The sequence below is a fragment of the Sorex araneus genome, chromosome 2 (genome assembly GCF_027595985.1).
Source record: "Sorex araneus isolate mSorAra2 chromosome 2, mSorAra2.pri, whole genome shotgun sequence".
In the NCBI taxonomy this organism is placed as follows: Eukaryota; Metazoa; Chordata; class Mammalia; order Eulipotyphla; family Soricidae; genus Sorex; species Sorex araneus.
Window position 1 is genome coordinate 77,065,672 of NC_073303.1, and position 26,943 is coordinate 77,092,614.

Consider the following 26,943-nt stretch of genomic DNA (forward strand, 5'->3'; position numbering starts at 1 on the left):
TCAGGAAATCGGGACATTCAAACTGCTGTAAAATATTTCTTTTACAAATAGCATATAATGTGTTCTGCAGGAATAGTCGCAAAAACCCTAAGTATTTGTATAGAGCTAGGGGTGTAGCTTCCTGGTAAGACACATGTCACATATGTAAGACTCTGGGTTCAATGCTCCGTATTACAATAAGCAAAGAAATGAATATCTGTCCTAAATTTTAGAGCTGCATCTAATGGGCCCATCTTCTTTGTTTTGTAAAGAGTTGAACTCATATAATGCTGCATGTCTTCTGGGATTCTTACACCTCCATTGTCCCAAGTGGACGAAAATGGCCACAGGGCCTTTTAGGGAACGTAACTCCATTTCTATTTTTCCCGCGGGAAATCAGAGTACTTCTGGGAGTTAATGCTTAGTAAATTAAAAATGGTTTGTAGATGAGCCGTGTTTTTCGTTATAAATTTTCCTGTTCCTTTTATGGATAGTTTTGTGTCTTATATTAATAGACTTAAAAGCCATTAAAATTCAAACACAGTGAGAATGAAAAGAATACCTCCCTGCCTTGCCTCTCTGGCTAGCCTGGCATTTGGTACCCAGCAACGGCCAGGGGTCACTCCTGAGCACAGACTGAGATAGATAGGAGCACCACGGGATATGGCTCAACGGGCCTTTTTTAAAACTTGCATATAAACATATGAATAATAGGTTACTAACGTTTATATATATATATATTTTTATTTTTGCTTTTTGGGTCACACCCAGCGATGCTCAGGGGTTACTCCTGGCTTTGCACTCAGGAATTACTCCTGGCGGTGCTATGGGATGCCAGGGATCGAACCCGGGTCGGCCACGTGCAAGGCAAATGCCCTACCCGCTGTGCTATCGCTCCGGCCCGTTTTTATATATTCTTTCCAAGAGCAAAATAAGCCCTCCCCGCGGACAGCCTGGGTCCCCGCGGCTGACCGGGAGCGAGGAGGTAGAATCAAGACCCTTCCTCGCCAGTGAGGCAAGTCTTGGTGCTCGGATCTATGAAAAACGGGCATAAAAGGGGGGGTCAGGAGGAGTCACGAGGCTGAGCACAGCACGGAAACCTTGGCTCCCACCACTGGCGACGGAGGAAAACTTGGTTCCGACCCGCCACACAGCCGCGCCACTGCTTGAGCAACGGGCAAGCTCTGGTACTCGGTGACTAACCCCAGCCCCGCTGTCAGTCGGCTGCATCCCAGGGCTCCCTGGTCAGAGAGTGTCTCTCCACTAGGATGAACTCGCCTGCCTGGACAGAACCGTTCCTGTGGAGGCCACCGAGTCTCTATGACAGGCGACAGCGCCTCCCGGGCTCCAAGCCAGCCGCGCCTCCAGCCTCCGAGCGCAGCAGCCTACGAAGCCCGGTGCGGCGTCACGTGACCCCGGCCCCGCCCCTGGCACGCCCCCAGCGGCCCCCGCTTCCGCTCGGCCGGATAGGCCACGCCCCCTGACCCGTAGCCACGCCCCCTCCGTCTCCCTCGCTCTTTCCGCGCTGGGGTCACTCGGTCAGCTGCGCGCCGGCGGGCGGCTGGGGGCGACATGGCTGCTACGCTGCAGCGCATCGAGCGCCTGTCTGGCCGAGTCGTGCGCGTCCTGGGCTGTAACCCGGGTCCCATGACGTTGCAGGGCACCAACACCTATCTGGTGGGGACCGGCCCCAGGTAAACGTCCCCCGTCCTCCCGCCCAGCACCCACGCCCCGGGGGCTCGGAAGACTGTTCGCTCCCCTCAGAGACCATCGCCCCGGGTGGGGACCGCTCTGACTTCTTAGGGAGTCGGCATGGGGGGAAACGGACTTGTCCTAGAGTCGCGTTTACTTGGCTGGACGCTGGAAGGCTGCGTTTACTTGGCTCGCGCCTTGCCCCGAGCCTAACTTCCTCCTCAGAGCCTGTTTCTGGGTCCTCTCAGCCCTGTTTCTTCGCCCGGCAGCAGAGGGCGGGATTTTCTTCCGTATCGCTCCAATGTGTGTGTCCTCAGGGGAACTGATGATTGGATGGATTGTTGCGTGACCTGATTTCACATTATTCCGCGCCCTGAACGCTGTCTGCTTCTCAGGCGATTTTTCTTTGTTCGTCTGCACTCTCTCTTTTCGGGGGAGATACTCAGAAAGGGGGTTGCGGTTTGTTGGCACGAGTCGTGCATTGAGCATTTTTTGCACTTTGGGTTTTTAGGATAGCTAATACCAAGACAAAAGTAAGATCGCTCTCATTGAGTTTAGAGTTCAGTTGTCCAGTCAACACTTGTTGCAATTAATCCAAGAGAGCTGATGTTTTTAGTTCTTTAAGGAAGTTTACCAAGTATTGCGCTTTTATTTAAAGTATAACTCTGTTTGCCTTTTACTGGTATATTAGGATTTTGGAGAACTGGAAGTTACTCAACTCATGCAAAGCTTAAGTCCAGAGTAAACAAAGCCGGGCCAAGAATTTTGTGCTCCAGAATGTTTTAAAGAGAATTAAGAATTGGGCAGGATACAGAGAGGCAAAAAAGTACAATCGAAACAACATCTGCACATGTATGTTTATCGCAGCACTGTTTACAATAGCCAGAATCTGGAAAAAACCCGAATGCCCCAGAACGGATGACTGGTTGAGGAAACTTTGGTACATCTATACAATGGAATACTATGCAGCTGTTAGAAAAAAGGAGGTCAAGAATTTTGTAGTTAAGTGGATGGGCATGAAAAGTTTCATGCTGAGTGAAATGAGTCAGGAAGAGAGAGACAGACATAGAAAGATTGCACTCATCTATGGTATATAGAATAACAGAGTGGGAGACTATCACCCAAGAACTGTAGAAATAAGTACCAGGAGGTTGACTCCATGGCTTCGAGGCTGGCCTCACGTTCCAGGGAAAGGTCAACTCAGAGAAGCGATCACCAACTACGCTTGTAGTCGAAGGCCATGTGGGGGAAGGGAGTTGCGGGCTGAATGAGGGCTAGAGACTGAGCACAGCGGCCACTGAACACCTTTATTGCAAACCACAACAGCTAATTAGAGAGAGAGAACAGAAGGGAATGCCTTGCCACAGTGGCAGGGTGGGGTGGGGGGGAGATGGGATTGGGGAGGGTGGGAGGGACGCTGGGTTTACGGGTGGTGGAGAATGGGCACTGGTGAAGGGATGGGTTCCCGAACTTTGTATGAGGGAAGTATAAGCACAAAAGTGTATAAATCTGTAACTGTACCCTCACAGTGATTCTCTAATTAAAAATAAATAAAATTAAAATTAAAAAAAAAAAAAAAAAAAAAGAATTGGGCAGGATAAATAAATAACTAAGTGGTATCTAGGACCTTGTCAGTCTTGGCTGGGGGGGTCCCTCACCGTTCAGTGCTCCTCAGTGAGTTATCTGAAGCTAGTTCTACAGTCAGTACCTAGATGAAAATGCATACAGTCAAAAGTATCCTGGGAACTTTCTTAGGAAAACGCAATGTCAGCAAGCAGGGTCGGGGAGAGAGCACAGCTTTTAAGGCAAAAGTACCTTGCAAGGTTCCAACCAGGATCTATCCGCAGCATTAGGCACCATTCCTGACAGGCACTAGGATTGATCCCTGAATGTGGTAAGTTTGGCCCCAAACCAAAACCAAACCCTAAAAATCAGTGCAGTGTCCTCTTGGTGCAGCTTAGCCTGCTTCTTTCCTAGCCGGAGTCAGTGAGGGTCTCTTGAGTGGAGAAAATCACTGGACCTCTTACCTATATATCTAGTGGTTTCCAACACTGCCTTTGGCTGAGGTTTTTTTTTTCCATTACTCACTAAATTTTTATTTAAGTCATACTGTTGTGGTTCCTATGCTCAGTCCATGTTGTGCTCTGCTACAACTCGATTTTCATTTTCATCCACTTCATGATGGCCCTGGGGAGCAGGCACCAGTCGCTATTTCCCCACAGGCGGTCCTAGAGCCCCACAGGTAAGGCAGCGTTCCTGCCTGAGCGGCCACTGCAACCTAGGGGAGAGGGCCTTCAGGGTCACAGTGTTAAGAGCTCCTGGTTTCAGTCCCAAAAGCCCTCTTGGAAATGACTGGTTGAGATTTTTTTCAAAGTCCTCTTTATTCTTTAAGCTGTCTCTCATTATGTTGCCATTGCTAACAGGGTGTCCTAGTGTACCTGGCCTGGGTAATCATCTGGTGTCCCTGTCTCCAGAAGGAACAGTTAAGACGCAAGAGTGAAGTAGAGCTACTGGACTTCAGACCTTGATAGAAACCAGCAGAGCTTGAGCCGCTGCCATCCATGAGAAGGCAACTTATTAGCTGTGGTCTCAGGGGTGATGGTTAGGAAAGCAAAGTGCCCGCTACAAAAGAGGCGTCCAGGGCTAGGAGAGAGTTGAAATGGCTGAAGTATGTGCTTGGCATGAAGAGGCTCCAGGCTGGATTCCCAGTACTGGCTCATCCCCCTGAGCACTGATGGGGTAGCCCTGGTGATCCCCAGCACTGCTAAGCTTGAGCAGCACCAGGGTTACTGGCGGAGCCCCCAGCACTATTGGGAGACCCTCTCCTCAAAGTCATCTGGTTACTTCTTGTCACATTTACTCTGTATTAATATTCCAGAAAATGTTTTGTTTTTTTTTAACCTATCAGTAGTTGTTTCAACTACTGTTTTCTACCCTCCAGGGCAATACAAACACAGTTTTGTCTTGCAAGAAAGACATGGCACATGATAAATAATTCATAAACAGTTATTGTTGAATTAATGAATGAATGAGACTTTTCATCATTTTTCTCTTCCCCCATCTGAATTAGGTGTTTCTGTGAAATAGAATCAATGAAGATGTTTTTGAATTGACTGTAACAAAGTAAAATGCCATCCCTATTTCTTTTATTCTGAAAAACTTAATGGAGATAAACTGATGCCCTGTAAAATAGTGAGGAAGGACTTAGAAGGAAGGTTCAGAATCACAGATCACTGTCACTGTATCACTGTCATCCCGTTGCTCATTGATTTGCTTGAGTGGGCACCGGTAACGTCTCCACTGTGAGACTTTACTGTTTTTGTTATCGAATATGCCACAGGTAGCTTGCCAGGCTCTGTGGTATGGGCGAGATACTCTCAATAGCTTGCCGGGATCTCCATGAGGGATGGAGGAATTGAACCCAAGTCGGCCGCGTGCAAGGCAAACGCCCTACCCGATGTGCTATCGCTCCAGCCCCAGAATCACAGATAGAAAAGTATAACTAGAAGGAGTGTGTGAGTAAAGAACTTTTAGCAGCTCAGGCATTCCCCTGTGCTTCCCCACTACCTTCGTTTTCTTGAACGAGGACACCAATGGAAAAGTTTAGTGATTTAAGTTTTATATCCACAAAAGATGATTTATGACTTAAAGTTTTGAATCTTGGGAGCAATGGTATATTTACATGATATGTAAGTTTTCTGTATATTACTATTAGTCCTTGTTCATATTCACATTTAGCTACAATTTTTTTTCTAAGAACTTAAGGTGGTATTCTTAAGAAATATAACTTAGCTGTAGTTCAAATGAGTAGAGCTGACCTTCTTTCCTTGAACTTCATTAAGATAAAAACAGCAATTTATGCAATTTCTTAGGTGTTATGTAAACTATGTGAAAAATATGTTAATGTTTAATTTTGTATGTAATTTTTAGAAGAATCCTCATTGACACTGGAGAACCAGCAATTCCTGAATATATCAGCTGTTTAAAGCAGGCTCTGGCTGAATTTAATACAGTTATCCAAGAAATTGTTGTCACTCACTGGCACCGTGATCATACCGGGGGCATCGTAGATATTTGTGAAAGCATCAATAATGGTAAACGAAAACATTTATTAATTCATTGAGGAAAACTTTCAGAATAATTCAAGTTACAGAATTAACACATGTTAGTATTTATTAAATGACACAGTATAATCATTCAGTTATTTCCTGTTTATAAGTTTTCTTTCTCCAACTGTGAGTCTTTAAATAGTCTAATGTCATAGAACTTATTCACTATTGGATAGATAATTGGCACTCAACTCTTGATAGGTTAGTTATAACTTATTTGCTTTGTATGGTTGAGAGGTAGTATCAGATTTATTTTAAAGTGTTAATATCCTGGGTTTGTGACTTACAGCATTTTCAGCATATATGCTCCCCTTCTTTCACTAATTTCTACCACGACATAATGATTTCTATAAATTGCTTAGAAAAAAGTTCCCAGATTCTGTATTATTGCCTCTTCAGCACCCATACTAATCATAGCTAGTTAGATTATGAGTTTGTTTAAAGTAACAGTACCTAGGAAAACACAAAGACTTGTAGAACTTAAGAGGCATGGAGTGAAAATACACTTTGGTTGAGATAGAAAAGAAGGTTACTGTGCAAGGTAGGCTTCTGTGATAATAATTCTGTAATAATAATATTTAATAATATATAATAATAATTAATAAATAAAATTCTGTAATAATACTGGGTGACTTACAGTATTATTATTAGCTATTAGCTAAACAATGAAAGTTAGGTCTATGGAACTTGATCACATGAAAGGCTGAATTTTCATGTGAAAATACGATTTAGAAGTCATGAAATCTGCTTGTAAATGGGTGGACAGTATGATACTATGGAGAGTATCACTGGAGTGAAATGAGTTGGAGGGAGAGGAACAGACAGAAATGATTGTACTCATTTGGAGGATATTTATAAAAAAAAAAAATATGAAACTGATACCCAAGGGTGGTAGAAACAAGCATCAGGTGGACTGGTCCTTGGTTAGAAGCTTGCCAAAAGTCTGGGAGGTGGGGAGCTGTTTGGACAGAGAAGGGACCACTATGACAATGATAGTTGGAAATGATCACTCTGGACAAAAATTGAGTGCTGAAGGGAGATAAAGGGATATATGTGATGACCTTTTACTATCTGTATTGCAAACCATAATTCCCAAAAGGAATGAGAGAGCGAGAGCGAGAGCGAGAGAGAGAGAGAGAGAGAGAGAGAGAGAGAGAGAGAGAGAGAGAGAGAGAGAGAGAGAAGTATCTGCCATAGAGACCAGCAGGAGGGGGAGGGAAACGGGAAACTGGTGGTGGGAATTTGTATGAAATTTTAGTATGACTAAAACCCTATCCTGAACTTATGTATGATTTAATATCATTTACATGTTTTGTAACTAGGCAGTACATATGCTATTAAAAAACTCCCACGGAACCCTCAAAAAGAAGAAATCATTGGCAACGGAGAGCAGCAGTATATTTATCTGAAAGACGGAGATGTCATTAAGACTGATGGTGCCACTTTAAGGTAAGAGCGGGAGGAGTCCTATGTACTTTTAAAATTTTTTATTTATTCTTTGGTGAGGGGGGTTGGGAACTAAATTCTATGATGCTCAGGGGTTACTCCTGGCTCTGCACTCACAAATCATTTCTGGGGGTGCTCTGGGAACCATATGGTTTGCTGAGGATTGAACTCTGGTCCAAGGTAGGTGCTCTAACCACTGTACTATCTCTCAGGCCTTCTCCTGTGTATGTTTGTGTGTTAGAAAGAGAGGGGAAAGGTGGCCTGAGAGATATTGGGGGTAAAGTGTTTGCCCAGGACATTGTCAACCTTGGTTCTATCCCTGGCACCACATAAAGTCCCCATTACCACCAGGAGAGCTCTGGAATGGTAGTTTAGTGGGTAGGACATTTACCTTGCACACGGCCAACCTGAGTTTGAGCCCCGACATCCTAAATGGTACCCTAAGTTCTTTCAGGAGTGATCCCTGAGCACAGAACTAGGAGTAAGCTCTGAGTACTACCAGGTATAACCCCCCCCAAAAAAAAACAAATGGGTGTTTCAAACTAATTTTGAGACTGAATTATGACTTTAAGTTAAATACACCCTCGTCCACAAAGTGTATTTGCTTTCTGATTTCAAAATACTTATCTCTGAGCACTAAAGGGTTTATTTCAGTGCTCTTGTAAGATGGATTCCTCCCCCTTCACCCACCCCATACCTCATGTAGTCAGGTATTTTTATCTCAAAAATAATTGTCATTAAGGGCCAGAGTGATAGTACAGCAGGTAGGGCATTTGCCTTGCATGTGCCGACCCAGGTTCAGTCCCTGGCAACCCATATGAATGGTTTCAGCAGGCACAATAATAGTTCTTGTCTTTACCACTTCATAGCCTGTCCCAAAACTACTTTCCTGGTCCTAGTTCCTGCCGCCTTGCCCACGAACACAGCTAGCCCTCTATGAATCCCCCTCAGGCTTTTTGGGTATGCTTGCTCTTGCCTTTGTCAAATCTTCTTCTTTTGTGGACCTCAGTGCTTTCCCCCTACTTGTCCCCTAGTAAATTCTTTCTTAATTTTTTTTCTTTATTTATTACTGCTTTTGGGGAGCCTCCCAGGCAGTGCTCAGGATGCCCAGAGACCCTGCCAGCGAGACTTGGCCAACCTGTATAGATGGTTTAAAACTGGGGGATAGTGATGTGGCATGACAGGGGCCTGGCACTAGGGACCCTTGAGGTCACCTTAGCAGTGCTTGGAGCCTCCAGGGTAGCTGATGGCGCTTGGAGAACAGTGGGGTGCAGGGAACTGAGCTCAGGGTCTCACACATACCCCAAACCTCAGCTGTCTCCCCAGTGTTTCTGGTAAATTCTTACCTATTCATTCTTCAAAGCTCAACTCTTATATTACTTCAAAAATTCTCTCTTAATAAAATCATCTGCTGCATCCTGTAAACTCTCATGTGTTTTGCATTTTTTTTTAATGATTATTTATTTATTTATTTTTGCTTTTTGGGTCACACCTGGCAATGCACAGGGGTTACTCCTGGCTCTGAGCTCAGGAATCACTCCTGGCGGTGCTCAGGGGACCCTATGGGATGCTGGGAATCGAACCCGGGTCAGCCGCGTGCAAGGCAAACGCCCTACCCGCTGTGCTATCACTCCAGCCCCTGTTTTGCATTTTATGGTGCTGATTTTCACTGTCGTTTGGGTGTGTATAGAGAAGTAGCTCCTTAAAAAAGAACTCTTTAGAACCACTAAATTATGAATTTTTTTAATACTAGCATAAAGATTCATTGCTAAATACAACTCCATAAGCAAATTAAAATCTGCTTCCAATTCCAAGTACTGATGTTTACTTTTTCTTGTCTGCTTGTCAGTCTTAGATCACACTGGAATTGACATTAGGACACTGGTGCACTTGGGGTCATGGGCACATTGTTAGTGGGGGGGGGGGGGTGATTTTGTACATCTATACCATAAATTTCAACACTATTGTAAACACCTAAAATTTAATTTAAAAAAAAATAAGAATTTTGTGGGCAACCCCTGCTGCGCTCAGAGCATACCACAGGTTCTGTTCTCACAGAACACTCCAGTGGGGTTCTGCGACTCTGCAGGGTGCTGGGGATCCAACCAAGGTCGACCACATGCAAAGCAAGCTTCCTACCCACTGTAGTGTCACTTCAGATCCTTCCAAAGAATTGTTCTAAGAAACAAAATACAATAGAGATAGAGGTAATACCCACTCCTTCACGGATTTTTCAGTAAATAAAGTTTAATTTCTCAAAGAAAAGTTAATCCCACTTCTTTCATTGACTTCTAAGTTTTCTAAGAGAGTCATCTACTCTATCAAAGTGGCAGAACTAGATAATTCTACCTGATGAATGGGAAAGCCACAGCTGCGTTCCTCTCATCTTCAGTAGAGTACCTCTGATGTCATTTTCTTTTCCTCTTCTGCCTATGCAAAGAGAATTTTAAAGAGTTTCTCTGGAAACCCAAGCACTTGCCACCCAGGTGACTGAAGAATTTGGAACTTCCAACCTTTTATTTGAGAAATGCAGTGCCTTCAGCATTGGAGAGATTGTCTTAGTGTTAAGGCTCGTTTCCTTGCATGCAGCCAGCACTATTAGATCCCTGGCACAGATTAAGGTCCCTGAACACTGCAGGAGTAATCCCTGTGCACAAAACCAGGAATAGTCCTGAGCCCCACCAAAGCAAAAGAAACTTTGCGCCTTTAGCCTAAAAACATATCAAGGAAAATCATGATTGAGTTCAGTATGAGAAGGCAGAGGGGAATCAAGGAAGCATTGCAGGAACTTTGGTCGTTAATGACAGCTTGCAGTCTCTGAAAAAGATGGTCTTCTGAAAAAGATTTCGTTTTCATTTGTAAATTGTAAATAACCTGAAAGTTATTTTCATAAGATTGTCCATATGAACATGGTATCATGCTGGGTGAAATGAGTCAGAAGAAGAGGGATATACACAGAATGATTGTGGACTCTTTTGTGGTATATTAAAAAATAGAATGTGAGACTAATACCCAAAGACAGAAGAAACAAGGGCCAGGAAGATGGGTCCACAGTTGGAAGCCTGCCACGAGTGCTGGGAGAAAAGGTAGTTGGGATAGAGAAGGGACCACTATGACAAAGATTGTTGGAAATGATCATTCCGGATAAGAACTGTGTGCTGAAAGTAGGTAAAGGAACAAACAAGATAACCTCTCAGTGTCTGTATTGCAAACCATAATGCCCAAAGGGGCCAGGGCGGGGGGATAGTGCCTGCCATAGAGACAGGCTGGGGGTATGAGGATGGGAGGGAAACTGGGGATATTAGAAATGTACACTGGTGGAATGGTTGAGGGATGGGTGTTGGAACACCGTATGACTGAAATCCAACCGTGAACATGGTGACTCATTAAAAAAAAACAAAGAAGATTGTACATAAGATATGGATACTCCTGCACACATACATCTTTATGGTTGCTAGATATAAATCTCAAAGAATTATTTTTGTGTAACAATGAGTACTTTTCATGAATAGGTGGCAACAGGTTCAGTCAGACAAAAGAGACTATTTCTAGAAGCTCTTTAACATCTCACCTTATTACAACTATAATATAGTAATTGTTTGCAATATATAAAGCATACACTTGGAAACCGTAAAAGCATAATAGTAGATTTTCTTAATAGTTGTTAATGTCAGTTCTTAATGCCTCTCAAAATAATTGCTCCCATTACAGTAGTGTATTATGTTCTTTTATCTTAGTTCTATTATATTTTTAGTGGATTTTTTTAAAGACTATAGTCTCTAAATAATCTTAATATTAAAGATTATATTGCTTTGGGGCAGTGCAAAGAAGAAGCCCTCCTAAGCTCAAGCATTTCAGTTTTGTTAAAAACTGTTACTTAAGAATTGAATTTTATCAGATCTCTTTGAACCACTTAGAGAGATGACCATGCTAATTTTTTTTCCCCATGGTTATATTATTCTTTAAGTATCTCATAAAAGTGGATGTCCTTGTGAAAATTTTCCCACCTCTCTTGGTTTTCAGAGGCTGTCCAAATAGATTAACATCAAATTAGTAAAAGAAGAGGCAAAATGAACATTTATGGAGAATTTACATGTCAATAAATTCTAATGTTAAAATGGGGTAGCTGGGGGTTTGTATCTTATGCTAAGATATCTGGTACATCAGGGAGAGGAGGGGTTTCATATGACCTGGAGGGGTGATTTCAGGTGACAGTACCTTAGATCTGAATTTCTGCCTTAACATAAGTTTCTCCAGAACTGGAGAGATAGTACGGGGGTAAGACACCGGCCTGGAACAGGATTCCAGGCTTCATGGTTCTCCAAGCCCAGCCAGGAGTCATCCCTGAGCACAGAACCAGGAGTTAAGTCCTGGGCACAATCAGATGCAGCCTCAAGAAAACATAAAGATAAGTTTCTCCGGCAAAGTTTGTTTCTGATGATATCCCTGCATCTAGTTTTATCTCTTTTCATTCTGGGGTGGGCTGGGAAGGGGTTTGTGCACCCTTGAGCACTCTGGGACTGAGCTGCACCCCCAGCACCCCCAGCCCCTGATCTGCATGCTCAGTAAAGGTAGCAGTTTCTCTCAAGGGCCACCAGGTGTCGCACATACTGAAAAAACTTTTTTGATACCTTTTAGGGGTAACTTTTGGATCAACTTTATTTGTATAGTAACTAAAAAGCTCAAAAAACAAGTATTGAAAAATCACAGTTTTGTTTGTAAGACATGAAATGCAAAGAAAATTGAAAACCTATTTTTTAAATAATAATTTTATATGTAAACCAATCACTATTTAAGAAAGTTATCTACACCCCATGTGCTGCAGCATTATTTAAGATAGTAAAGATAGAGAAACAACTTAAGTATCCTAATGGATGCACCGGTGAGGAAAATGTGGGATAAATCTTATTTAAAATTTCAGGTGTGTGTGTGTGTGTGGAAATTTTTAATTTGCAGTAACATAGATAGACCTTGAAGAAGGCATTGTGCACATAAGTCAGACAGAGAAAGACAAATACAATATGATTTTACACGTGAAAGCTAAAAAAGCCAAACTCATAGTAACAAAACAGGTTGATGTTTGCCAAGAACAGGGAAGTGAATAAAGGTATTCCAAAAGTACAAATTTCCAGGTATAAATATGTTCTGGGAATGTACCTTATTAACAATACTTTATTGTACTATGCATTAGAAAGTTGCTAAGAGAATAGATCACCAATGTTCTTATACAGGGAAAAGTTTGTAACTTTGTAAAGTGAAGGATGTTAGCTAAACTTAGTAAATTAATAGTTTCATAATATATTATCAAATATATTTATTTTGTTAACCTTAAACTAATAGATATGTCAATTATATGTTAATAAAACTAGAAAAAATTCCCCAGAAAAAGAAGTTATGAACGTTAACATTCTTTTTTTTGGGGGGGGAGGGTCACACCTGGCAATGCACAGGAGTCATTCCTGGCTCATGCATTCAGGAATTATCCCTGGCGGTGCTCAAGGGACCATATGGGATGCTGGGATTTGAACCCAAGTCAGCCGCATGCAAGGCAAACGCCCTACCCACTGTGCTATCACTCCAGCCCCATGAGCGTTAACATTTTAATTCCTGAATGCATTTCCTTGCAGAAAGGATTTATAGTTAGAAAATTATCACATATAAGGAAGCATACAACTCCCAAATATATTCCAGTATATTGTCTGTGCTTAAATTTCCCCATTTTTTTTCTCTAAGAATGTCTTCTGTGAGGGTGTTGGGTTTTAGGGCCATACTTGTTTGTGTTTGGGATTTACTCCTGGTTCTGTGCTCAGGGATCACTCCTGGCAGTACCTGGACGACCATACTTGATGCTAAAGATTGAACCTGAGTTGGGTGCATATTAAAACAAGCTCCTTACTCCCTGTTCTACCTCTTTGGCCCAAGAATGTCTTTTTATTACTATTTTAATTCCTGTATTTTACCCAGACTTCATTTTGGATTTATGCATTGCATTTCCTTATGCCTCTTTAGTCTCTTTACCCTGTTTAATTCACAACAGATTCCCTGCCCACCCATGACACTTGACATTTCAAGAGTATTAGCCAATTGATTGTTCTACATTCTGTGTTTGTTACATTGTTTTCTGTATTTATTTTTATTGTTTTATTTGCTTTGTTGTTTGAGTCATTTTTGGCCAGACTTGGGTAGTGTTTTATTGGTCACATCAAATTATGTTTATTGGTTTGATTACTTGACATGAAGTGATTACCACAGCTCTTTATTGTTAGGATTACTTACACCTGTATTTAAAAATTTATTATTTAATACTTCATTAATCTTCTGCTTCCTAACAACTTCCCCCCCCCAATGATATTGGCATCTGCAAATGATACTTGCTATATATTGAAAGTGGAGAAATTTTGCTTTTTTTAAAAAAGTAACTTCTTATGCTACTATCCCTTTTTTTTTTAATGTAGGAGTACTGCTATTTATTCAGCCATTGATAAATAAATTGGGCATGAACTCCACATTACTTTTAAAAAAAAATTTTAATTCAATATCCCTGAGATAGATCATTACAAAGCTGTCCATAATTGAGTTTCGGTCACACAATGATCCAGCACCCATCCATCCACCAGTGTAAATTTCCTACTACCAGTGTCCCCTGTTTCCCTGCCACAATCCCCCAGCATCTCCCAGGCTCCCTCTATGAGAAGCACTTTCCTACTTGCTCTCCTTTCCCTTTTGTGCATTATGGTTTGCAATACAGGTGCTAAGAGGTCATGGTGTTTGTTAGGGCATTCAGTATTTTTATCAGGACAGTAAGGCTAGAATAGCTTTTAGATTGGGAGCCAGCTTTGGGGTGTGGATGTGACTGCTGAGGCTTTTAGGAGTACAGGAAGGTGGGGGGAGGTAGCCCATCCTGACCCTGAGAAAGCTTGGAAATTTCAATCACAAAACCCGAATGCCCGAATTTTCAGCAGATTGTATCTGAGTCAGGTCTGTCCTCAGATGGAGAAGTCAGGCCAGTGGTGGTATGGTAGTGATTTTGGATTGTATAAGCAAGAGTCATCCAGGGGCTCTGCTTGGGCAAGCCCCTGGCCAATCCACCCCCCCCCACCAATTTACTCCCGGTCTGTTCAGCCATGCTCGGGTCCAGGTTTAACTGTGGCTTTTGATCTCTTTTGAGAGATGGGTCTCTGAAGCAAGGCTGGTAGTAGAGTTTATATGATGGTGCTGGAGTTGGTTCCTGGGGGTAACTGCCAGTGCTTTCACGAGTATTGGGAAGTAGGGGGAGATAGCCCATTCCAACCCCAAGAAAGCCTAGAGATTTCAGTCACAAAACCCACATACCCAAATTTTCAGCAGATTATATCTTGGTGAGGTCCCTCCTGAAATGGTGGAGTCAGGCCGGGTGTATGGCAGTGGATTGTGGAAGGAAACAGCTCTTGGGGGTCTGCTTGAGTGGGCCTCTGACCAACCTGCCTCCCTCCAATTTATCCCAGTCTGTTCAGCTATGCACAAGTCTGAGATTAACTGTGGCTTTTGATCTCTTTTGAGATTTATGGGTCTCTGAAGTAAGGCCAATAAATGAGCTTGTAGAGCTGAGCCAGAGGTGGTTTGTGAGTGTGGCTCCTATATTTCTAACTTTTGACCGTTCAGTTTCTTGGTAAACTTGGTTCAAGTTGTTGGGCTCTGCCAAAGGCATAGCAGCAATTTTAGGGTATCAGGAAGCCTGAAAGCACCATCAAGCTGCTAATGCACTCGCTCCGCAGGTACAGGTTGCCCTGCTGGCAGCACCATTCCCCCATACTATCCCTTTTAATATTTGCTGATGTTCCTCTACTTTAAAAAGATATGATAAAAACAAAGGCTTTCTAAGCTAGAGAGATAATAACTCAGGGCTGAAGCAGAGCACATACCTGGCAGGCCTGAGTCTTGCTTGAATTTGATCTGTGGTACCATGTTCCATTCCCAACCCTCCTCTCCCCACAGTAGCTGGGTCTGTGACTCTGTTGCCTTCAGTACCACCATCAGGCCCCCAGACACCTACAGAAGATTCCCCCAACCAGAGATTTCCTCCCTCTTCTGAGTAGAGCTATGGCCTTATAAATTTTTAATGGTGCTTCTTTCTCCTTTTGATAGCCCCATTAATCACTGAGTACTTCCTTGCTATCTTATTATCAGTTTATTTTTCCTGCCCTAGACCTGGAGCCAGCCAAGTCTGTAAAAAACACTGGTTACTTTGTGAGGTATTCAGAAAGAGAGTTAAGTGTGAGCATACCTACTGGAGGAGTCTTGCTTTGGGTCTTTTCATGGACAATTTTTTTAGGTGAAATGGTGAATACATGACACCTCAATTCAGACCTTTAAAGCTCAGAATTTTTCCTTATACCATAGTGAAAGTACTTTTTGGAGAGTGGGGAGGAGGATTGGGGGCGTACCCTGCGATGCTTAGGACTTACTCCTGGCTCCGCACTCTGGTGTCACTCCTGGTGGGCTTGGAGTTCCAGAGGGGGCTGGGGATTAAGCTTGGTTGGCCGTATGAAAGACTAGTGCCATGCCCATTGTACTATCACTCCACTCTGGCCCCCAACATTTTGGTTCTTTTTTTTTTTTTTTTTTTTTTGCTTTTTGGGTCACACCCGGCGATGCACAGGGGTTACTCCTGGCTTTACACTCAGGAATCACCCTTGGCGGTGCTCAGGAGACCATATGGGATGCTGGGAATCGAACCCGGGTCGGCCGCGTGCAAGGCAAACGCCCTACCCGCTGTGCTATCACTCCAGCCCAACATTTTGGTTCTTAATGTCAAGTTACATATTTGTTTTTACTATCATACTTTGAGTACAAAAAGCTTTTAAAATACAACTAGTAACACTGCCAACAATAAACCTATTAAGTTCAAGATATTGGTAGTTTTTACAATCTCAAGATGCATTCTACTAAGGAATATAGTCTTACTATTGTATTTGAAATTTATTTTATTTTAGAATATAACAACTAGTGTATAAGAAGGACCACTTTCTGTATTAATACCAAGGTTTTCTTTGACTGTTTTTTTTTCTTTTTGGGCCCCACCCAGTGATGCTCAGGGGTTACTCCTGGCTCATGCACTTAGGAATTACTCCTGGCAGTGCTTGGGGGACCATATGGGATTCTGGGAATCGAACCCGGGTCAGCTGTGTGCAAGGCAAATGCCCTACCCACTGTGCTATCACTCCAGCCCCTTCTTTGACCTTCTCTTATGCTTAGAATATCTAAAATATCTTTATAACTTAAAGTTAAAAACAGTGGAAAAATACAAAACAGAAGGGTTTTTTGTACCTCAGTTCCCTACACCTCACAAAACTCCCCACTTTAGACCTCTCTATTTGTTTGGGCTCATCTTTCCTGACTTCTTTTGTGTAAAAAGAAGGAAATATATAATCATGTGTCACCTAACATTTCAAGTCAACAATGAGTGGTAGGTGGTCTAATAAGCTATCCCATAGAGCCTAGACATACTGTAAACTATTCCATCAAGGTTTGTGTAATTACACTGTATGACATTCACACAATTTTAGACTTGCATTTCCCAGAGCATGTCTTCATCATTAAGGCAATGCATGACCACACAGATGTTTGATTTCCCCACACTTCCTATTTAAGATAGCACATTCGATATTTTTTATTTTGCTTTTTTACCGCTTTACAGTATATTCTTTAAATTACTCTTTATTGGTGCATTGAAAACTTCCTCATTCTTTTACATAACTGCATAGTATATTCCTTTGTGTAGATATAAGTCCTATTTTATTCATAGTGACCTGCAGCAGTATTGGGGATATACCAAGTAATTTTGTTTGTTCTTTTGTTTTGGTGCCACATCTGGTAATGCTCAGGGGTTATTCCTGGCTCTGTGCTCAGGAATCACTCCTGGTGGTCCCCAGGGAACCATAGGGGATACTAAGAATCAAGCCTGGAGCAGTTGCATGCAAGGCAGGCACCTTACCTGCTACACTGTCTCTCTGGTCCCATCTACCTAATATTTGATTATTGCAAAAAATGTCATGAGTTTTTTTGTACATTGTTTTTTGAAGCAGTATTTTCAGGGTAAATTTCTGCAGTGGGATTGATAGGTAAAGCTTTGATGTGAGTCAGAGAGATAAGGTGATTGCTTTGAATGCAGCTGACCCCGGCTTGATCTCCAGCACCATACATGGTCCCCTCAGCATTGCCAAGTGGAAGCACCATCAGGAGTGGCCCCAGAACACCACTGGGTGTGTCCAAAATAAGTGAAAACAGTTACAGTTACTGTAGTAGTCTCAAATGGGGAGCCATAGATTCCCTGTCAGCCCCAGGATATTCCAAAGGGGTCACAGATGAAAATTGTATAAATGGGGGTTAGGAGGAGGCATCACAGCACAAGACTAGATCTAACAGTGCAACAGGAGGTCATAGGAAGGAAAAGTTTTGAGAAACACTTGATTAATGTATGTGTAATTTTGCCAGAAAATGCCAGATTCTCCAGGTGACTGTACCATTTTGCTCTCACAACTTCACATAGAAGTTTTTTCCATTGACTTATTATAAAACATACTGTAAAATGATTTTTTATATCCTTTAAGTGATTTTTTTAATCAAAATTTGTCTTAATTCATGCTTCTTATAAAAGGGGGAAGAGACTGTTGGAAGTGTCAAATTTACACGTTAGGGTGAGAAATTTGATTTAGTTAAACTAGAGAATTTTCTGATAAGCTTCACTAGGCTACAAGAATAAAAGGAGATCAATTTTTTTCGCTCTTGAGATCATTTATTCATGTCTCGTACAGAGATAAGGATAAAGAATAATTTACTTTTGAAAAGTATCTTCTGATCTGAGGCGGCAGAACAATATCACAGTGTGTGGGGTGTTTGCCTTCCATGCAACCAAACCAGGTTGAATTGAATCCCCAGCATCCCATATGGTCCCTGAGCATTGCCAGGAGTAATTCCTAAGTGCAGAGCCAGGAGGAACCCTGAGCACCACCAGGTGTTGCCCAAATGCCTCCCCCCAAAAAGAATAAAAAAGAAAGAAAAATATCTTCTGAATCGAAGAGTTCATTTCTATGTTTTTTCTTTCTTCTTCCAACCAGAGTTATATATACGCCTGGCCATACCGATGATCATATGGCTTTGCTTTTAGAAGAGGAAAATGCTCTCTTTTCTGGAGATTGCATTCTAGGAGAAGGAACAACTGTATTTGAAGACCTCTATGATTATATGAACTCCCTAAAAGAGTTATTGAAACTTAAAGCTAATGTCATATATCCAGGTAGGTAACTTTTTAAAAATATGTAAAATTATTTGCATCAGAAGATAAGGAAGTTGTTCTGTTCTGATTTGACCCTGTGTCTGAGTTCTTTTTTTGTCTCCTAAAGTATCTTCACATTTGTTAACTAGATTTCCATTATGTACCACATTTTAGCTATGAAACCTTTTGCTTTATTAACACACTGTTGAAATCTCAGCAGCTTCTGTACTAACTATAAAATTGTACATTTTGGAATGGGTGGGGCAGGAGATAGTACAGAGAGAAGTTAAGGCATTTGCCTTTTGCCAACCTGGGTTTGTTCCCCAACACTACAACATGCTTCCCCTGAGCAATGCCAGGAGTGATCCCTGAGCACAGCAGTGTGGCCCAAAAGCCAAAGAAAAGAGATTTTTTTAATTATTTTGATTCTCCAGAAAAATAAGCCTGTTTTTAATATGTCAGGTACCACTGCATTGGCGTACAATATGAATATCCCCCTTTCTCCTAAAAACTGACTAAGAAAGACTGACCAGAAGAAAGATCTTTTAAATGAACTTCAGTGTTTTTGTTTTGTTTTTGAATTCTCCTTCCTCCCCTTCCCGTGGAGGTTACTGCTGTGTGAGTGGACATCGGACACATGCTTTGTTCTGCTCACACATATTGAGTCGTGCTTGCACACTCAGCTGAGGTGCTTGCCGAGGGATTGCACGTCTTAGTGCTAACACACATGCTCCCCGGCTGTGGTGCTCACATAGCTCTGTTTGCAGTACTCTGATGGTCGCACCCTTAGGCTGTGGTACTCACACAAGCTACCTGTGAGCTAGAAATTACTTTTAGCGCTGGGCATCTCAGATAGCTGGGCTTCCAGGCACTTGTAGGGCAGCTGCGCTAGGCCAGCAACTTATCCTCCAGGCCCCATTTAGGTTGCCTAACCTTTCTGACTTGTTCCTAACCAAAAAGCTCTGGAGAAATCTGTAAACACAATCTTTTATATCCTTAAGTTCCCTAATGATTTTCTACTACGAGGGGATAAAAAACATACAGTGGAGCTGAGCATTTGGCTTACTGTCATGTAATAAATGGAATGAAAGATGGCTGCTGTTTTTAAAGAAAATAGAAAAAGACATTTCATGCACTCACTTTCAAGCAATGCAAATGATAGATTGCCTGGTTAAGGCTCTTTGAGTGTTTGCCTTAGTGAATCCAAGAACTGGCTTATTAGCACAGCAGGAGCTTATATGTAAATTATGTTCTGTAGCCATGGCTACCATATATTAAAACCTGCTACCCATCAGGTACTGTGCAGGGACTTTTACAGCTGTCATCCTCACAGAGAAACCAAAGAAGTGTATATAGTGGTGTCCTCATTGCACAGCTGAAAATACAAGCTCAGATTTTCTTGATTATGCAGCTAGTAAATGATGCTATTGTAAACAAAGTCTAAGATCTTTATTTGATACTAAGTTAACATTTTCCTGCATATTTTAATTCTTGTCTATCAAACATCCCTCCTTAGTATAATGTAATATATTAATTTGCCCTGTTTTAAAGAGCAAGTAAATTCAATATGACTCAATCAAAATTGTCAGCATTTCTGAGTTACTAGACTTTGTGATTCTTAAAGCTCTTCTGTGGTTCTTTTTAATAGCTGTTGAACTTACATGAGCTAGTCTTTTTTACACTGTTGTTTCAATCTTTTATAAGTGTAGCATGATGTTTAAGAGCACAGAGTGGTTAAAAGCTCCTGAGTCAGAATTCTAGATTCACTAGCTGTTGGCAGGTTAATCACTCTCTCTCTCTTTCTCTCAGTTTCTGCTATGAAGAAGTATTAGTTCCACCTCCAGTTCTTGTAAGAATAATGTATATTAAGCATTTACCATATGACTGACTGCACCATAGGAGCACTCTGCAAACATTACTTTTTGTTGCTATTTCTGGTATTGTTTTTATGGCATTTTTATTATATGTTTTTATTATAAACCTTTTATATATTTTTACATGTCAAAATACTCTAATTTGAAGTTATTGTATGTAATTTTTATATCATTTACACCTGTATAGTTTGTAAATAATACATTTACTTCAGATGTACGTTTTCAATATATGATATGAATTAATTTTAAATATAATGAATTAACTTTGCTTAATATTCTTAATCTGATTGAATCAATTTTTATCATTTTAATTCAGGACATGGCCCAGTAATCCATAATGCCGAAGATAAAATTCTACAATACATTTCTCACAGAAATACTCGAGAACAGCAAATTCTTACTTTTATTCGTGAGAACTCTGAAAAAGCATTTACTGCAATGGAGCTTGTAAAGATGATTTACAAGGTAATTTTTATCACATTTATATGTAGCAAAAAAAAATTAAGACTGAAATATTTTATTATCCACAGGTATAATAAACTTACCACATCTCAGAACAGAATGTCTGTTGATTTTATGAATAATGCCATTTGTATATATGTGAGACCAGCAATCTCCATTCTCTGGAACAAGAAAATTAAACGAAATTCAGTGTGGAGAACAAAGTAAATAATGGTTTGAACCTTATGTAGTCACTCTAGAAGAAACCCATTACCTGCAGACTGATAACTAAATTTCATTATAATTTATTTATTATTCTGGTGGTCTCAGTTATCTGGTACCCTTTCATACAACAAATGGAAAGGGTGATCTGCTAGACAGATACTGGTATAACAGCAATGAGAAAAAAAGTACAGTTCTTAATAATGAGAAAACACATTAAAATGAATGAGTAGTCTGAGTATAAACAGCCTCTTCCATGGAGTCTTATAATGTGACAAATTGTATGTGCTTTAGAACATCACTGTATAGTGATCAGAACATGTCACTGCTGTATGTGGCAGCTGATGAGTATAGTTCATTTTATTAGCAAGTGTTTATTCTGTCTATTAATGTTTGTTAGTAGATAGTTTTACTTAAGGACGAGGAATATAGGCTTTGGCGCACCTGGGTTCAGTCTCCACCACCCGATATGATCCTTCAAGCAATGCTAAGACAGAGCCAGGAATAAACAGCTAAGTATCACCAGTGTAGACACCCCCCGCCCCCAAGAAAAACAAAGAAGTTTTAGATTTTGGAATAAAATTGCCTTATTTTAAAACTCCTACATCTTAAAACTCCTACACCTACTCCCATCAGGATAGCACTAAGACATGAATGTAATTACAGGTGAATTTGAAAACGAACCTGGGGCCATTTATGATTATTAGCAAAGAACCTTAATACTCCACAGCTTAGGGGCCGGAGCGATAGCACAGCGGGTAGGGCGTTTGCCTTGCACGCGGCCGACCTGGGTTCGATCCCTGGCATCCCAGATGGTCCCCCAAGCACTGCCAGGAGCAATTCCTGAGTGCAAAGCCAGGAGTAACCCCTGAGCATCACTGGGTGTGACCCAAAAAAAAAAAAAAATACTCCACAGCTTAACTTACTGAAAAATGGTTAAGCCATATTCACTGGGCTTTGTCAGTGTTTTTTAAATGCTTTTCATATGCCAACCACAGGACTAGATATGGAGATACAGAAATGGCTACAGATCCCTGCCCTCCAAGGACTCATGGTTTGATGAAGATAAACATACTTAAAATACTGGCCATAGTTTTCATTTTTAAGCATGCTAATACATGTTCACTGTAGTGAATGCTTTACACTAAAAAAAAAATTTACTTAATTCAATTCCCTCAAATTTTCAGTACATAAAGATATTACTCCAGATATTATTACTCCAGTTTTGCAAATAAACTGGAGAAATATATCTGTACAGACACTATCTGTACTATCTGTGCCTACTTGCTTCACATGCAGCCCAGATGGATGGGTACAATCTTCAGCACCTCATCATTTCCCCCAAGCCTCTCCAGAAATAATCTCTGAGCACAGATCCAGGGCTAAGACTTGAGTACTGCTGGGTGTGGCTCAGAAACCAAAAAATTAAATTGAAAAAAACTGACTGAAAAAATGGTGAGCTAAGTAACTTTTCCAGGAACATGCCATGTACTCAACTGCCAGGTACTTAAATCTTCTTTTATTCTATCACACAGGGCTTCCCCCAAGGTCTAAGCAGTATATCAGGATAAGAAAGCAAGAAGAATCAGTTCTGTGGAGATGTAAAGTGTAGTGAGGCTTGTCTGGGAAAGTGTCAGGAATATAATCACTGAATTGATTGATTATTGAAGCAGAAGTAAGCATTTCCTGGGACATTTAGTCTTCATCAAAAGAGAGAGAGAAAGAGGTTGTTATAAGCAGAAAGAAAATGTGATATGTTCAAGCACTGGAGCTGTAAGAGCATTGTTGGCACCAAGCCAGGAGTAGGCCCTCATACTGCTGGGTGTTGCTCAAAAGCCAAGAGTGAAAGCAGCACTAAAGAAATTAGTAAAAAATAAAAGTGCACCACGTGTGTTTGAAAAACCTATAAAGAAAATATGACTGGAACACAAAATGCCAATGTAAATGAGTAAGAAGGGAATCCCAGGAAACGAAGCAGAAAAACTCAAGTATAATCAGATCATAGGAAGCTTTGATTGCCAGCTAAAAGATTTGGACATTCTCCAATAATCTGGGAATTATCTTACTCAGTTTTCTTACACAGAGAAGCCTCATAATGAAATACAGAAGACCATATCGCTAGATTTGGGTTTATGGTACTGGGCTGGGGAGAGAATTGAATGAGTCTGGAGTACCTGCTTTGCATATTGGTACCTAAAATTCAGTTCCCAGAACCCCATGATCCTCCACAGATCACCAGGAGTAACCCCTGAGCACTGTCAGTGTGACCCAAAATACGGTACTGGAGCTAAAGGAGAGTTTGGGATTCGAGATTTATATTTGAGAACCACTGATGCATAATATTGCCATAGTTGGGTTTGTAAAAAGAGAAAAGAATTGGTGGTACAATTCACTGTAAATATCAGTGTTTAAGGGAGAGCTAAGGGAGAAAATCAGGATGAAAACTAAATGATAAGTAGGGAAAATTGAGGAGATCTTCGAAAAGGAGAACTTAGCCAGTTAATTTCAGATAATATGAAGACTGAAAATCCATTACAAAAATAATTAAATGATCTTGGCAAAACATTTTCAAGGACCTAAGCAGCAATGGTTGTGAATTTAATTACGAACTTGGCTGCGAAGGGCCAGAGCTATAGTACAGCAGATAGGGTGCTTGCCTTGTATGCGGCCAACCTTGGTTTGATCTCCAGCACCCCATATCGTCCCTGATCCCACCAGGAATGATCCCTGAGTTTGGCCACACTCCAGGTGTGGCCAAAACAAACAAAAAACTTGAATGCAGAAAATACAGTTAATCTTTTTCATTCAGATAACAGTTCTCAATAATAAACTTTACTGTCAGCAAAAGTAAAGGAAAACTTTCAAGCTTAAGGTTGAAATATGTACTTTTTTATAAGTACATATAATATGTACTTTTTTATACTTTATGTATACAGTATACAAATATAATAAACCTAAGAGCCAACTGTAGCATTATCAAAAGCATCTAAAAATAATTTTTATGTTTACTCATTAAATATCATGTTCCCACTAAAAATTAGTCTGTTTGTCTATAGAAATAATATGCATATAAGAATATAGTGATCTAGGGGGCTAGAGCAATAGCACAGCGGTTAGGGCGTTTGTCTTGCACACAGCCGACCCAGGTTCGATTCCCAGCATCCCATATGGTCCCCCAGTACCGCCAGGTTTAATTCCTGAGTGCAGAGCCAGGAGTAACCCCTGAGCATCGTCAGGTGTGACCCAAAAAGAAAAAAAAAAGAATATAGTGATCTATAGGGCCAGAGTAATAGCATAGCGAGTAGGGCACTTGCCTTGCACACAGCTGACCTGGGTTCTATCCCCAGCATCCCATATGGTCTCCCAACCATCTCCAGGAGTAATTCCTGAGGGCAGAGGGCAGAGCCAGAAGTAACCCCTGAACATCGCTCGGTGTGACCCAAAAGCAAAAAAAACACTTTCAGAAGGATTAATTGTATTTTTTTCTTGAAAACAATTTAAGTATTTTTCTTTCATTCTCTGTTTCCTTTTAGAATACACCTGAGAATTTGCATAAAGTGGCTGAGCATAATCTCTTACTTCATTTGAAAAAATTAGAAAAGGAGGGAAAAATATGTAAGTTTACTTCCAGGTTTTAATTATTTTACCAGCATTCAAATACTTCTTTATAACAAACTAATTTCCTTTTAGGAAAAGTAACACCTCTCAGCATTCTCCCTTTAATATCATTGTAAATTGGAGAGATGGCCTAGGAAGGGTGAGCAGTGAAAGGCCAGAGTACAGATTGGAACCAAAAGCTCTCACAGCAGTTAGAAACTAGTGCATTTCAATCCTCACCTACCAGGATGGCAGTTAAAGACACATAGTGGAAAGCTAGCTTCTCTTGCCCAGGCCATAAAGAAATTTGCATGTAGGAGAAATGGGAAAAACTGAAGATTTTAACTGTAAGTAATAAAGATGAAAAATATGAAGATTTTATGGCAGCAATTGTTGTTTATGAGTGTTAGATTAATTCATCAAATTAATCATCTTTCTAGAAATATAGTTCTTTAAATCCAGAAACTCATATATTTATTCTGGAGTAGAAGCTTCAGTAATATTTTTAGATGTACAAGAAATAATAATCTTTACATTGAGCAGCAAAACTTTTTAGAAATGAATATTTTTTTGTAGCCACAGAAAATTTCAAATTCAGTTAATTTTTCCGTTTTTTAATTGTTACTCTCTCACTTTCTTTCCACAGTTAGCATCAAGGAAACTGAAAAGAAGTGGAGAGCTCAGCTGTAATTTCAGGTTGAAGAAAGCTGATTTGCTTTTTGTTTTTATAAAATGGTATGTTTGCTTAACTGTGACTTACAAGAGAAGACAGAGTATAAAACATTGAAAATAATCCTACTATAAATCTGCCATTTATTCTAAAATGTATAAATTATATTGCACATGTATAATATCAGTATTTATCTCATCTATTTCTTATAAACTTTTACCAAAAATTAAGGTTCTGTTTATTTTTAACAGATTAAATAAAATGATTACTTTAAAAAATAATAAGACGATATAATTTAAACTTGATGTTATTCCTGGGAAATATTACAATGGTCAGTGATACTATTTTTTTAGTGGATTTAGTTAATAGTGGATTTCTATTTAGCACTTTTTCTGCACCCCCCAGCTTTCTTTTCACATTTCTATCAATTGCATCATAATTATATGTGAGTACTTTCACTCTGTATCATGAGTACTTTCGTCTAATGGTATCCCACAGATGATTCATAAAAATCACCTTGTATCTAAAATAATTGTTTTATTATTCACTGTTCTTCAGTACCCAGGGAATAATATTTCATATTTCAGAACTAGAAAAAAAAGGCTTACTACCCTATGAATTGGTGCATTTCCTTGAGCTAGTATAAAAAAATATCAAGTTCTTGTTTTATTATTCAATGTTCTTCAGTATCCATGGAACAAAAGTTTATATTTCAGAGCTAGAGAAAAGGTTTTCTCACCTATGAATTAGTATATTTCCTTTGACTGATACTTAGCAAATGTGACTGATTATCAAATTACTTGGGAAAGTCACCTCTCAGACTCCTCTCAGAATCCATTTGTGAGACCCCCAATTAAGGGAGGATCCACACAATACTTGATATTGAACCAAATTTCCAAAACTCTGGCCTTGGCTTCTTAGAAGCTAGACTTAGAGCAGTTTTCTTGGAATTTACTTCTTTATTTGTTTTTCTTCCCCCTATTGTTTTATTTAGTATGGGAGTTTTGTGTGTTGGTTTAGTTTGGTTTTTGGCTTGGGGACCAAGCTTGGCAGTGCCCAGGGCATACTCCTGGCTCAGCACTCAAGCAGTCACTCCTGGCAGTGCTCCAGGGACCATATGTGGTGCCAGGAATCAAACCCAGGACAGCTTCATTCAAGGCAAATGCCCTACATATTGTACTGTCGCTCTAGCTTCTTAGTATATTTTAAAGAATTTTGACTTAAGCAAATATAACAATATCCTGTTCTATGGACCAGGCATCACTTATAATAACATTTAAAACTAAAATAAATCAATCAGTTATTAGGATTATAGCATGAAATACTGTTGTGAGCTTCCAAAATTTCATCATTCCTAGTTTATGGAGACTTCGTGGGACATCATTGCTTGAAAAGTATTCTAAAAATCATTGCTATTAAAGTGCCATAAACATAAGCTCGTGGGCCCTGCTCAGCCAGTGAGCACCCTCAAGACTAAATCCATGGCCTTCTTTCTTTTTATTCACCAACTCAGAGAACAAATCCATTTAATGGCATTAACCATGATGAACAGTTTTCAGATGTCATTTGAGCTTAAATTAGTCACCAAAAATCCCATGCTTAAATCTTTTGCTATCTATTGGAACCTTTCATTTGACTAATTTGAAAAAAAATCTAGTA

The 26,943-nt window shown here is 40.5% G+C and overlaps 1 protein-coding gene across 1 annotated transcript; it reads left to right on the forward strand.

Moving 5' to 3' along the window:
* Positions 1 to 1,484: 1,484 nt before the first annotated feature.
* LACTB2 (lactamase beta 2) lies at positions 1,485 to 26,719 on the forward strand. The gene is made up of 7 exons (XM_004602400.3): positions 1,485 to 1,673; positions 5,602 to 5,765; positions 7,103 to 7,229; positions 18,323 to 18,501; positions 20,671 to 20,819; positions 24,551 to 24,632; positions 25,261 to 26,719. Exons 1-7 carry the CDS (start codon positions 1,552 to 1,554, stop codon positions 25,302 to 25,304), a joined length of 867 nt encoding a protein of 288 aa, XP_004602457.2. The 5' UTR covers positions 1,485 to 1,551; the 3' UTR covers positions 25,305 to 26,719.
* The last annotated feature ends 224 nt before the right edge of the window (positions 26,720 to 26,943 follow it).

What these genes read in the sequence shown, in the direction of transcription:
- LACTB2 (XM_004602400.3), top strand. Translation starts at nt 1,552, where the DNA reads ATGGCTGCTACGCTGCAGCGCATCGAGCGCCTGTCTGGCCGAGTCGTG. An exon ending in ACTGATGGTGCCACTTTAAG is followed by an intron (nt 7,230 to 18,322) that starts GTAAGAGCGGGA and finishes TCTTCCAACCAG; the next exon opens with AGTTATATATACGCCTGGCC. An exon ending in AGCTAATGTCATATATCCAG is followed by an intron (nt 18,502 to 20,670) that starts GTAGGTAACTTT and finishes ATTTTAATTCAG; the next exon opens with GACATGGCCCAGTAATCCAT.